The sequence below is a fragment of the Photinus pyralis genome, unplaced genomic scaffold (genome assembly GCF_008802855.1).
Source record: "Photinus pyralis isolate 1611_PpyrPB1 unplaced genomic scaffold, Ppyr1.3 Ppyr1.4_LG4, whole genome shotgun sequence".
Lineage (NCBI taxonomy): Eukaryota > Metazoa > Arthropoda > Insecta > Coleoptera > Lampyridae > Photinus > Photinus pyralis.
The window spans coordinates 33,932,197-33,946,449 of record NW_022170511.1 but is presented as its reverse complement, the minus strand read 5'-3'; the positions used below and the strand labels follow the sequence as shown (position 1 = coordinate 33,946,449).

Sequence of the window (14,253 nt, the reverse complement as noted above, 5' to 3'; positions counted from 1 at the left end):
AAAAATGGATTGCCCATGTGCAACGCTATCTTTCATATTTGTGGCCGGATTTTTACGATTTTAACAGAAGTTGCATCTTACAAATGGGAAATGAATGCAAGTGGAAATGCGCTTTATGTAAATCGTTTACGATTACTTTTTAACTTGTTCTAATTGACAACGTCTCGTGACTCAAACCTTTTCCACCAATAAAACTAATTTTTTCGCCCAATCAGAATGCTTGACAACCATAAATTGAATCAACATGCACTAGTTGCAGAAAAATTCGAAGTTATTAATTTTTATTAAACTACCCTTATTTGATACAAATCGGTTGAGTGTTTTGTTTTAATATAAGGTTCTGAAGTCATCGGACTAGACATTTTACTTTGATTTGCACATGATAATCATAAAATGATAATGATATAAAATAATTAAATAAAATAGGATTACGTTTTCCCAAATTATGCATCAATAATGGTGAAGAATACAATATAGACATATATATGGTTTGTAACAGTTAAAATATGCAAATCGGATTGTTGCCCTTTTACATTATTTTTATCTTTCTGGTCTTTATAGGAAGTGTGGACCTATACAAATGCTAAACGAAATATTTCTATTCAGCACTTGAGAGTACGATGTGCTTTTTGTTCCCTAACTACATACTATATTCGTACCTTGGGAAAATAAATGTTATATTTTAATTTGTTTTATGCGTGGAAGGTATACACTAAAAACAAAATTTGTAATTCCGTTGACCGAATGTTGCTCTCCAGGTCGTAAAACAGACCATGAAAATTTGTTGCGTTTGTCCAAACATTCAAATCCGTGAGCTTCTAAAAGCATTTTCTATCTTTGGTCCATTCTCAAATAAATTTTTTTTAATGTACCTACTGCCAACTACACATTAAATTCGCAAGTAGGTCACAAATGGATCCATAAGACAGATTTTTTAAACAAAATTCGTTTAATTCCCTGTTACTATTCTAAATCACTAAATCACTGAAATTAACATCCGGTTTATTGCTATCACTCAAACTGATTGTAATCTCTGAAACATGAACACACAAAGGGTAAAATAAATCAAACCTTATTAAGCACAAGATCGAAAAATTGAATAACAAAAATATCGAACAAAATAATCAGTCCATGTCCAACACTATGACGACCTGTAATTCATGTAATTACTACAGAATTAATGAACAATCTCAGTAATTCTCTGCTTTTTGCATTTCTTATATAGTTTGGGATCACTAATGCACTAGCAGAAACGGCATTAGATTATGTATGTTCCATGGATTCCATACTTTCAAATTGGGTTGAAATATTTAAAAAAACAAGATTGGGAAAGACATCATCTTGTTTTATTAAATTATGTCTTTAATTAATAGAAAATTATACTTTTTTTATTACAATATAACAATATGGGTTGTTTTCAGATTTGACCTTATTTGAAAATTTTGTCGATTGCTCATTTTAGAATGCCAAAAGTAATAAACACTGAAACCTACTTTTCGCTTAGCACGCTGAAGCTCTGGCCAAGACCTCCTTCTGATTTTTCGAAAAAGATTTGTGTCCAATTATATTTTAATTTAATTATAATTAATTTATTTTTAAATACGAGTAATAAACAGAAATTACTCACCAAACCGCCAAGAACTGTATACGCCATTAACGTAATAAAAAGTCCAGCGTGTGCTAACGCCTGTTTTATTCGAAAGTCAAAGCACCAGGCTTTTAAGCGAGTTTTCATATCCATCCTTCAACTTCTACACGTGGGTCCATACTCACATATGGCTATTTAGTAGAGTAGGTATATTTTAAATTTCCATTTAAAAAAAGGAGAAGGCATCAAATAAGTGCAGATTTTTATAGTTTAATAAACGTCCACTCTTTACCAACATTACGTAGATATTTTTAATCTAACCGCTACATTCTACACATTCGGCGGCGGGTCTACACTACTAGTAGAATTGAGGTCGACGTCGCGACGCTAACTTACACAACTTGAAAGCGCAGCTTCGCCCAACTCCCTCTCTACTGGATTTTGGTAAAGTACAAAAGGTGCATAAAAACAAAGTTGAGTACTTCGAGAGTTTTAGGGCTCCAACTTGTTCACTTTGCCGTACCTACGCGTATACCCTGAATCTTTTATGGAAATAATAAAGGCAAAGCGGTTTAATAATCCCTGTAACTTATATTTGGTGTTTCCATATTTATTTTATGAATAGAGTTTATCACTCCAAATAGAGCCTACTAGAAAATATGCGGTGTCACCTAACCCTTATTAGGCGATCGACCGATGTCAAGGATGACGCGGCGTAATCTGAAAATCACTTTCGTTCAAACCAAGATTAATCAATACATGTCCTAAAAATGAGAATTTAAGTATATCAGTAGTACCATAAATCAATGCGGAGCTTAAAAGGGCCTTGTCTAGGGCCTTGTACTGATGAAGAAGTTAAAAAAAATCAGAAAAATGAGAATGTAGTTTTAGCGCATTTTTAAGAATTAAAAAAAATGTGCTATTGTTTGCGTTTTGTCCGTCCGTTCGTCCGGACCCACTTCTGCCGTTTCGAACTACTTCTAGGGGAATGGTCCTAGAGTCTTGGAATTTTTCGCAGTATCAACACTACCTATTCATCACATATCTCCAAAAACCGAAAATGTTAGATAGATAGACCCAGCATTACCGGAAAATTCCCACAAAAATAAACACGCTACGCAGTACGTTGCTAACGAGCGGATTTATTTCAGCAGGGCCGCCATGTACTAATTAATTTCGTCTTATGTCGCGACAGTCTGGCGGCTCTTCACCCGCAGAAATACCGTCAAGACCATAATGCAGGATCATTCGCCCAAAAATTTTAATAACGAAATTTTGTAAAAAAAAACCTACCCTCTACTGTGTACAGTTTGCCTGGTCCAATTTAAAAAAATTTTGTAACCCCATAAAGGCGTTTCAAATACATACCAAAATCGGCAAAATCACATTAAATTCTCTCCCAAATAAAAACGAAAAAATAAATAAAACAGTCGCGGACTCCTGTTACAAATTGACGCTTGAGCTTAACCAAAGATTTCTTGAATCCTTTATTTTCAACTTCGGACGGTGCATAATGTGATTTATTGCGTATCAGTATACAAGTGGCAATGACAATATTTTCATTTATTTATAGTTAGCAGTATATATTGAAAACAGCAGAGGTCCTAGAATAGAACCCTGGGGAACGCCAAATCGAAAATTAATCATTGTCATCAATTTCAAATAATTAGCTCCGGTTTTTTTAATAGTAATGGAAACGTGTAAGTAATAGAAGAATTCGGGTCAAAGACAATAAACTGTAGTACTGCTAATAAAATATCATGATCAATCATATCAAACGCTTTGGAGAAGTCCACTAATATTAAGACCCTAGCTCATATAGTTAATATTGTACGATCTAAGATTAAGACTGCAAACTTGAACTCGTTGACAGCAGACAAAATGTCGTCAGTAACTTTATACAATGCCATTTTGAAACTATATCCCCTCCTAAAGCCAGATTGATGTTCGGGAAGGTTATGTGACAAATCTAGTAAATTCTTTGCACAATAGATGCTAAAGGCATCATTTGCAGTGAAACATTATCAATCCCGCACGAATTTGATTGAAATGTTATAACAACTTCAATCTGCCATACGCAAGGTAAAGTTTTGAATATCATGTACAAAGAAGTTACATTCATAAAACTATATCAAATTAAAACTAGTGGATTTATCTACTTGGTGGCGAAGTAGAGACATCATTAGCGTCTGTCAGATAAAATGGTTGTGTGAACTGTAACGGTTTAGATACATTTACGAGGGTCGCTCACTTAGATAAAATAAAATGGAACCTTTTTATCGAAAATAGACACATTGTTATCGCTCTTATTTCCAGACATACTTTCGTTTACGTTCGCTATGAAGCGGTGTATGTGCAAATTTCCTTATGTTGAATCAAATTATAATTTGAAAATAAAACTTTTCAAAACGGCTAAACGACCATCTGTTACAGTGAGAGCTGTTGTGATCTACAGCCAGATCCGACAATTTTTTTAATAGACGGTACTGGTATTTCCAGGAATGAACGATTTTCCATTGTTGACAAATTGCTTGTGTTTTATCACGCAATTTAACAGCAATAATTAATATTGGTTAACCACGGAGCTTTTTGTTTCGTCACCCGATATTCACGCAAAGGGACGTACCCATCAAATAAAAGACAAGCTTAAAAAGTCATTATGCAAACATAAATGACGAGAGCGTATTTTCCTCCTAATAATATTAATGCTAGGACCAGGAAAAAATACCGGTAGGCACGAGATCCTTACCCCATTCTCTTTCAAATGAGCCACCTATCGTCGAAGTGTATACAGTTTAATGAAAAATAGTGAAGCGTATAGAAATACATACAAATTTTGAAAGGGGCATTAGTTTTACTTTTATTCGAAGTGTTTACATACGAAACTTTTTTAATGCTTTCGTAAATAGAATTGCGCATTGTCTACATTAGAAATTTCATTGAATTCCTTCATAAATAAAACATACAGCATGCGTTAACAGTAATTTTGAAACCGGTATTAGTTTTAGTTTCATTCGTTCATATGATATTTAGTTTAACTGCTTTCATAATTAAGAAAGTTGCCATTGCGCATGCGCAAAACCAAATTTTAAAACTGGTGTTAGATTGCTTGTATACCAAGTGCCTATGTATTAAATTTCATTTAAATGCTTCAGTAAATAAGGAAGTTGGAATTGCGCATGGGCAAAACCAAATTTTGCACCTGGTGTTAGATTTGTCTTTATTCCAAATGGCTGTATATAAGATTTCATTTAAATGCTTTCATAAATAAGAAAGTTGGCATTGTGCATGCGCAAAACAACATTTTCAAAACGTCGTTAATTTTACTTATATTCGTAGTGTTTGCATATAAAGTTTCAGTTAAATGTCTTTATAAATAAAAAAGTTAGCATCGCACATGCGCTAAACCAAATTTTTGACACTGCGCGTGCGCAAAACCAAAAAATATGGGTATGCACAGAATCCTTGGACCAAACCCTTTCAAATGAGTCCTATATCGCCAAAATCGTTTCAGTAGAAGGAGTACGTGTGACGGACAGACGAACGGACGTCAAAGTGTAGCCAATAGCGATTTTTCACTTTGAGGAAAATACGCTAAGCACACCATGAATGGCTGATTAGTAATTTCTATACAAATAAGATTCCCCTGAACTGAAACTGAATTTGACCAATTCAAACATTTAAATAACCAAACCGAAAACAGTGCACAATAGTTATACCCTTTAATTAAAAATTAATACATGAACCATGAATCAAATACAAAATGTTTCATCTAGGTCTTTTATATACAGTGAATTTTTTTTTAATGCGAACATAGGAGTTTGCATGCAATGTAATTTCCCTACGTTCGATTTTCAAAAAAAAAACACCTCAATCTATTGAGTAGTTCAAATGAGTAGTAGATATATAGATGTCAGCTGTCACATTTTTAAAAATACCGCCGTCCAATTTAATTACGAAATCGGTTAGGTTATTGCTTATAATGTCAAGGAGGAAACTTCGAACATTTATTGTAATTGTTTTCGGTATTTATTTTCTTATTTTCTTCATTTATGTATTAGATCAAATTAGTAGAATACCAGGTTCACATGACCTACAAATAATTGAAGGTTGGTTCACAATGAGTTGTGGTGTCAGCGCTTGCCCTGTGAGGTCAAGTTATCGTAAGTTTAAGAAAAATTTATCCTAAAGTTGCTATGGCCTCACATGGTTTCTTTAAAAAAAATCTTACCGAGCACTTTTCATCATCAATACTATTAGAGTTGCTGTTCATAGTCACACAAGTTGCGCGATTTGGGAATGTGAACCGCGCACACCTCATAGATTGATGTGTTTTTTTTAAAAATCGAACATAGGGAAATTACATTGCATGCAAACTCCTATGTTCTTAAAAAAATTCACTGTATGTGAATAATATGTTCCCTCTGAAGTTTCCCTCCATCCGCTGCATTCACGAGTTGCATAGGTACCTATAGGTGCATATCTCGCATGCAATAGTTGTGATACCAAAGAATACTACCTAGGTATTATTTTCCTGCGGCTTGCACCGGCTATCAAGCACATGCGTTTGTTTATAGAACATGTTTATTTGTTCATGTAATTTATTCTGTTATACCATTGAATTTTCACTCAACGGTTGTACTTTTAGTACACTAACATACTTACGGAAAAGTGAACATAAATAGTGACAATAAAAACCAGTAGTGTGATATACGGAAAGAACGCATTAGGCATCACTACCCAATAGCGGCAATAACTTCATTAAATCAGTATCAAAACATCGTTTGTGATAACATTTCATTGGGAAATCGACTAAGTATTTATTAGTTCTAAATTGGGTATGTATTTTTTGCATCAATTATATTTATGAATTTCTGAACATATGATTTCGGTTGATAAAGGAAACACCAGTTTGTTAAAACAAAAACATTTCACTTTTCAATATATAGTTTCTAATCCAAAAAAAAAAGATTAGCGATTGAAATTGTAGTAGACAGATGCATTACCCTAAAGGGAAATGACTTTCTTTTTTGCCCAATGGGGCAGCTTCTATTTGATTTAGTGGCTACATTGTTGCCAACTAATAGCATATAATAGAACTTTCATTTATATTGCTGTAATGAGGTAACCCAGGAATTTTGGGTACATTTTTCTTCTGCCCCTCGATCGAAAGGGGCTCAAAAGAATTTTTTCCTTAAACGCTCATATCTCGCGTTCTACTTATCAATACAATACACCGGCACTCGGCAGCTTTCTGTTCGCCAGGCGACCTTTAAATCTTTGTGTGTAAAGAGCCTCCTCCCCGTTGATTACCAAATCTACCAAGGATTAAGTAAACATAGTTAGTTAGTATGCTACTAACTTATGACCCAACCATTTACTTAAGCTATTTCGGTTTAAAAAATGCGCTATATCTGCACAAGAGTTGTATGCATTTTTTTTGTCGTACCTACAGCAAATTTATTGCTCTTTTCAAATATCGGAAAAAATATAGGCATTGCAATTGAAAAACAAAAGTTGCATCAATTTCCGGTTATACCGGGAGTGATATCACATATAAATATATATTTAACAATTTAAATAAAAGAGATATTGACCCTCTTATCTCGAACGCACTGTAATTGAACATTTTGAAAATGTAGTTTGTTTTATTTGTTATTACTCGTAAATGGTCTGAAGCAGAGGTGCGACGAATTAAATTTTTCAGTCATAGGGAAAAATTCTCCTTCAAAAAAATTGTTATCATTCACTTTGTTGGTAGGTACTTATCTTCTTTTTATTTTTTCCTGATATTGATTAATAATTGCTGTGCGAATTAGTCATACTTGATAAGTAGGTACAATTTTGTTGATATCTTCAAAACGATTTAAGTAACAATACAAAAATATCAGTTTATTTACACAGATGAATAAGAATTTTCAAGGTCTTTTATGTTATACCTGATCATACGTTATTTGCGATTTTAAAGTAAGATCAAAATCGTCGCTAGGCATATATCCCACTCTGCTATTAAAGGTTCAGTTAAAATAAAGGTGCAACACGATATCACATCTCAGTTATTATGGGTGAATTGTATTAGATGCCTCTTGTACAATTCTTTCAAAGTCACCGTGCCGACGCCATTTCATTTTGGTAAGATATTTTAGAATATTTTTTACTACACACTACACACATAATTGTATTTGGACAAATAAAACCTTTAGAGGTTTTTTTGGTAACTCTCGTCTAATTGCTATAATTGATTTTAAGTTGAATGATTCCCTTGAGACGTCTGCTTAGATTACCTCTTTGTCACCTTCGGTCGCCTCTGCTTCAGTTGTAGAAGTAGCTGCAACGGCTTATGTCTTTGGCTCAGCCAGAAAATCGTTCTATCTCCACCTGCATACTTTACAATAACTTGAAAAGTTTTCAAGTGTGTCAATCATTGAATACATGAACTGTACGCGGAAATGTCATTGGTCATTGGGGTTTACAACTTGAAATAATTTTCTTGGCATAGGTCAGCAACTAACGTTGACATTACTCCGTGTTATTTAAGTTAATTCCTGAGTTTAATTTAAATCGGACGGATTGATAATGCTAAAATTTAAAACGTTGTATTACGATCAACCGTCTAACACCAAATTAATTAATTAATATAATTTGAATTTTTTCGCTCTGACGTGAAGGACGTCCCACCCACTTTGATATCCAAGCTCCACCTGTTCTTGCTAATATTTTATTTGGTATGTGGTACTGGTACTGTACATTGAAAAAAGACTAATAAAAAATGCAAAATTGTTTTGTAATTACCCTCATATTTACTATCAAATACATTGAAGATCGGTTAACACTAATTACCCTAAAACAAACCAATCACTGATGTTATAGGTTGCTTACTTTCGTTTTACGGGTTACGATATGAAAAGATTTCGATAATTATTTCAAGGATACTTCATCATGGATCAAGCGAAACATGACTACAAGGATGGAAGTCATACCGAAAGGTAAAAGCATTCACTTTCTATTCTTTATATATGTATGATTCTTTTAGGATTTCCCAAGTAGCGATAGAGAACATCCCCATTTCCAAAAAACATAGGGGTGGAAATAAGTAAGTTAAGATGTAGAATCACGCATATAATACTGCCAACTCTTTTTAGGACCAAGGTTCGTCATAATAAAGTAGAAAACATAGACGATAACGGCAACACCCAATTGCCAAAAATTGGTAAGGGAGCGAAGAACTGCAATTCAGGCTATGAAGAAGAAACGGGATCTACAGAAGCTATACTCACTATGCCTCAAGAAATCCGATGCCATGAGGAGTCAAACATATCCATCAATATAGAGCAAAGTCAACAAATTAACAAAAGAAGTAGGCACAAGCGAGAAGACTTCAACGCACCGAACCAAGAAAGGACAAAGGGAAAAGAGGAAAATGAAATGAATGAGACAGGTTCTTGTACAAAAACCCTACTTTCTGTACAACAAACCCTTCGGAATTGCGAAGAGACGATAGCCGTTATGCAGGAAACAGTTGAAGGACGTATACAGGCACTCGCATCTAAGCATATGGACGGTCTGAAATTAATACATGACGAAGAAAACGATCCATTTAAAAGTGCAAATAAAGTTAGGGAAATACAATTGAAAATGTTTAACGAAATACATGAGGAGCGAGAGAAGTTGAAAAGAGAAAGGGATGAACGGATTAGAAAGAAGAAAGACACTCAGCAAGCACGTATGCAGGACTGTGATAAAAAGCATAAAAGACAGGAATGGTTTTTGCAAGTTGCAAATGATACAATTACAAGGGTTGAGAAGGGAGACAAGATTACGCAAGGCCTTCTCGCTGTGCACATGGAAACGATGAGGGAAGCAAGCGTTAAAAGAAAAAATGCGGCTAGGCAGGCAAGACTGGAAGCCCGTAAGGAGAAGAAGGGGTTACAGAAAGTTGAAGCAGAACGATTTAAGAAAGGACATGGTCCTCAGTTAGTACATAAGACACAGAAGTTAACGAGTGGGGACGAAACCGTCCAGCTTCCTTTGACGCGGCATGAAGAAGAAATAAAAGACGGTAATCAATTACGTAGACAGAAGGATGCCAAGCGGGAACGATTGGCATTCCTTAGGGAGATGCGTGAGGAACTACAGGCGAGAGAGCAAACGGAAGCTGATCATAGATCACTGGCTGCAAACCCAAATCAACAAACCACTACCGAGGAGAAAGAGGAAGCAGAAGTGTCACACAAAATAGTGAAAGAAGCATGGGATGATAGTAGCGATGAAGGTAAATGCGTTTAGTAATTTTCATTATTTATCTTTAATGTTTAAGAAGAGGTTTTATACCTTTTCTTCAGTATTCTTCACATGGCAATCTTATTCCTGAACCACAGATATACGCAAAAGCATATCTGCGCCTGAATATAACTAAAACTGGCGTTTGCACTATATTTTTTATATGTACTGATGATTCTTTGAAACAGGCGCTTCCTTGGTGAATCTCATCAGTAAAAGGTTTGGTAAACATGACAGGTTCATATGAAAATTGTTGTGATTATATATCAAAATTCATAATTGATTTTTACAACATTTTTTAACTATAGATGAAGATGATGAAGATCTCGCTCCTAATATGTGCAGTGAAGCTGGTACTTCGTCGCAAGTTACTACATCAGGGAATAAAAGGATTGTTCGCACACAAACAAGCAACTTTATTGATTATTGCAACAGAGCTTCAAGAAGATCACCCATAAAGTGTGATGCGTGCGGTTATGAGAACCACGATTTCGTTGGTTGTAAATTTAAGGGTTACACTTGCACTATATGTAACAAGATAGGACATACTGCTAAAGCGTGTAGATTTCATACGTGTAAGGCATGCGGTAAAGAAAGACACTGGTTCTCCGTATGTGTCCATAACGCTGCCACTTGCATAATATGTAATAAGGTAGGACATATCGCTGATGCTTGTACATTTAATAAATGTCTGGCATGCGGTAATGAAAAACATAATTCTAAATGTGTTCACAAGAAGTCCAAATGTTCAATATGTAATAAAGTAGGCCATATTGATGAAGCATGTAGATATAATATGTGTAGAGCATGCGGTCAGGAAAACCATTACTTATTTAAATGTATTTACAAGACCTACACTTGTAGAGAATGTAAAAGGCTGGGACATATTGCTCAAGCTTGTAGATCGAAACTTGTATAGATCGAACAGTTGTTCGATCAGTATGCAAACAGATAGGCCATATGGCTAATACTTGGTCTTATAAGAGTAATATAGAAACTAAGGGCCCAAATATGCTAATGTAGTTAGAATATGTCTATATTATACATAACTAGTAAAATTGTCTACTAATTAACTCAAATCTATTTAATTTGCTTTCCTCTAATGCTCTAAATCTTCTGACAATTATCTTTCATATAGCTGTAAAGTTCCACCTTGTATATACAACTTACGAGGAAGCACACATTTTTTAGAGCTCGTAACTAAAAAATCCCATTTTTTTCTAATGATATGAACGATATGAACGATGAACGATATCGTCACTAGGTAAACCACATTTTGAACCGAGTGTCAGATTTGCTTTTTTTCCAAGTGCATATGTATCAAATTTAATTTAAATGCTTCCATAAATAAGAAAGTTAATACTGCGCATGCGTAAAACCAAATTTGCTTTTATTCCAAATGCCTATAAGTATCAAATTTCATTTAAATACCTTCATAAATAAAAAAGTTTGCAATTCGATTCATATATTATCGAAACTGCCTCTAGCGCATTTCCACAAAAAAATTCACTATTAAGGTCTCTCTCTACCCACTACAACGTATCATAACATAACCGTAACAGGAACGTGCCAGACAAAAAAAAATTTGTTTGCATGGCATAGTATGGGACTGTGCTCACTAGACCGTTTAGTCACCGACCAGCACTGTAATGTGCCATGCACGGAGCGTCGACGAATATTTTGACGGTGCCGATACGCTCCGTGCATGGCACGCGAAGGTCCCAAACCGGTGCGTGCAGGCGCAGAAATTATGAACATATGGAAGTACATATGACATTTTTTTTCGTCATCGACTAGGTCTAAATAATGCTCAGTCTTCTCCCTCGACTTTTCGTTTCGCACCCTCTTCCTGACGCGTTTGTTTAAGGCGCGTATACACGGGTCGATTCCAATCGAGCGACTGCGGTCGAACGACTTTAGTTGAAAATGAAAAATAGATCGATCGCGTTTACATGGTTCAATTTAGTTGATCGATAACTTCAGCTTGCAAGCCACTTTTTCGTGCCTGATTATTCCTATACAGCTCTAGTTTGGGATTCCATAATATCTCATAATTTTGATAAATATCTAAGAACTTGCTCATATCAGCGTCTGTCCACTTTTCACCCATATTGACGAATGACGAGTATTATGGAAAATGTAATTTTTTTAATTATACGGACACTTCACTAGCATCAGGACGTGACCGTCGTACTTGTTATTGGTCTTGTACAAACACAAATTGTGTCGCCGGCTCGCCGCACGATCAACTAATTCTTGTCGACCGCAGTTGTTTACACATTCGACCACGGGCAGTTGATATGCATTCCACCGTGATCGAACCGAAAAAGTAGACAGGGTTTCTACTTTGATCGAATCGCAATACTGCATCGAACGGCTAAATCGAAATTCGGTTTACACATTCAACTTGTTTTCAATTTACGTTCGATTCAATGGCCGTTCAACGTAGATCGCCTCGTGAAAACGCGCCTTTACAAGTACAACCGAGCTAACCGTACGGATACGACATGCGGACGCTCCGGTCACTATAACCACAGATCTACACATACACAGATTGCTAACCTTATGCATTTTTTGGGAAACAAATTTAGGTATACTTAAAAGCGCCCTCTATTGCGGAGCAGTATAAACATGTACCGTTTAAAACTGTAATATGACGCTTATGGATTTATGCGTTAGATGTCGCTGAAACAAAATTAAAGCCATAGATATATAAATACCTAGATACAGCCATCCTTAACAAACGTACCTCGGTTTTTAAAAAACATATCAAAGAAATTTGTACATCTCTCCATTACTTTCTAACCAAGAAGAAACATGTTCTATCACTTTTTATTGCATTAACTTCTATGTCGTACGCGAATCGGACGCTTAAAACAAACTTAGCGCGTCCCATAAGTCATGTGACAGTTGACACATTTCACGATCGCGCGAAATCAAATCTAACTAAATGGCCGGTTTATTCACTAAATATTATGTAATTATTGCGTTATCAATGGAATACGAATAACATTAGTGCTTGCCATAATGATAGACGCGTTCATAATTGTTATTCCTGAAATAGTTTTATTACATAGAGCTACGCCATTCAAATTTGGGACTATGTTTACCTTGTTTGGCATGATGTGCTGCAGTGAATTCATTGCTGGCTTACAGAATACCAAAAAAACCGTAAGTAAGTAAAGTTTATGTTCAACATTTTAATTTTAATTGCATGGTTTTAGGCGTATTGGTAACGGAGATTAAGTTGCGACAGGAAGTGAATTCGTTTCCAATTATCATTTTGGCCTATATGATGTTGATGCAGTGCGTTTGTATCATATGATCACAAAGAAGGATCCGTGCAATATTCTTAGGAAAACGAGATTTATAGACTGTGTGTGCGTGCAATATCAAATTTTGGTCGCTACGCGTCTTGCCTCCCTTTCGGCATATGTTGTACAATCGGTGGGGTTTCTTTTTGAAATTATAGTGCTAATTGTAGTAAGTAAGCTACACGCCGTGTACATTTATTTAAAATAAATACAACATCTTAACAATGATATCCAATTGGTGATAATAATCATTTAGTCAACATTCATTACGTTTGTAAAAGTTCACAATCCGAATCATCATCAGATGAAATTGACAAATCCGAATCATCACTGTCAACTTCAGAAACATCAACCAATATAACTTCTCTTTTAAATTAATCACTTTCCACATGTTCACACACTTTCTTCCAGTTGTCAGCTGTAATTTTTTCAAATTCTTCATTTGCCAGCTTTCTAACTAACATCTTCCATTTTAAATGTATCATTTCTTGCTGGTATGCGATTTAAATAAATAAAAAGGCGGTTTATTTATGTTGTAAAGTCTCAAATCTGATAATTTTCTGTGTGATTTGTGCTAACAATTTGATTGACAGCTATAATAAATAATGCGAATCTTGTCTTCCATGCTCAGGGTACCTCTATAAAGGATAGCGCTATACGTAATTAATGTGCCGAAAGTGATGGTAATAGATGGTACGTCCTTTTGAACTATGTTGGGGTATGGCTGTATCTATGTATTTATATATCTATGATTAAAGCGCTAAAGTTTGCACAATTCGAATTCCTTAATATTCGTATTATTACAGTGATATGATATGATAGGAGGTACGTTGAGCCATAATTGTTTAATTTAACACTGGAGCTACTCATTCGTCGTAAGGAAGTTATTAAAAGCGGGTCCCTGTGGTCACAGATACACACGAACATAGGGCAGGTTCTTAAAGAATCGTGAAGGTTTTTTGAAGTTGGCGGAAACTATTTGCGGCTTTAAAGGTCTTGACAGATTGCTAACCGCAAAGGCATACTTACAAACTATGTATATCTCTGCCATCATTAACGTTACACTCTCCG

The 14,253-nt window shown here is 35.2% G+C and overlaps 2 protein-coding genes across 3 annotated transcripts; one reads left to right on the top strand and one right to left on the bottom strand.

Moving 5' to 3' along the window:
* Window positions 1-1,627: 1,627 nt before the first annotated feature.
* On the bottom strand, window positions 1,628-2,010 carry LOC116169998 (TWiK family of potassium channels protein 7-like; the record flags this gene model as incomplete). The annotated part of the gene is given in 1 exon segment (XM_031486227.1): window positions 1,628-2,010. A coding segment is annotated over 1 exon segment (114 nt), but the record flags the coding sequence as incomplete, so codon positions are not given.
* A 4,157-nt stretch (window positions 2,011-6,167) lies between these two features.
* Window positions 6,168-10,941, top strand: LOC116169933 (eukaryotic translation initiation factor 5B-like). Of its 2 annotated transcripts, XM_031486144.1 has the most exons (6): window positions 6,168-6,184; window positions 6,237-6,426; window positions 8,459-8,574; window positions 8,622-8,681; window positions 8,731-9,860; window positions 10,177-10,941. In XM_031486144.1, the coding sequence occupies exons 3-6, from the start codon at window positions 8,528-8,530 to the stop codon at window positions 10,785-10,787; spliced, it is 1,848 nt and encodes a 615-aa protein (XP_031342004.1). In that variant the 5' UTR covers window positions 6,168-6,184; window positions 6,237-6,426; window positions 8,459-8,527; the 3' UTR covers window positions 10,788-10,941. The 2 variants fall into 2 exon arrangements, with proteins under 2 accessions (XP_031342004.1, XP_031342005.1); XM_031486145.1 differs by lacking the exons at window positions 6,168-6,184; window positions 6,237-6,426 and adding an exon at window positions 7,472-7,720.
* Window positions 10,942-14,253: the final 3,312 nt, after the last annotated feature.

Excerpts from the sequence above, each read along its gene's own strand:
- LOC116169933 (XM_031486144.1), top strand. The coding sequence starts at position 8,528 with ATGGATCAAGCGAAACATGACTACAAGGATGGAAGTCATACCGAAAG. Across the intron at positions 8,682-8,730 it reads AAACATAGGGGTGGAAATAA|GACCAAGGTTCGTCATAATA; the intron begins GTAAGTTAAGAT and ends AACTCTTTTTAG. Across the intron at positions 9,861-10,176 it reads GGATGATAGTAGCGATGAAG|ATGAAGATGATGAAGATCTC; the intron begins GTAAATGCGTTT and ends TTTTAACTATAG.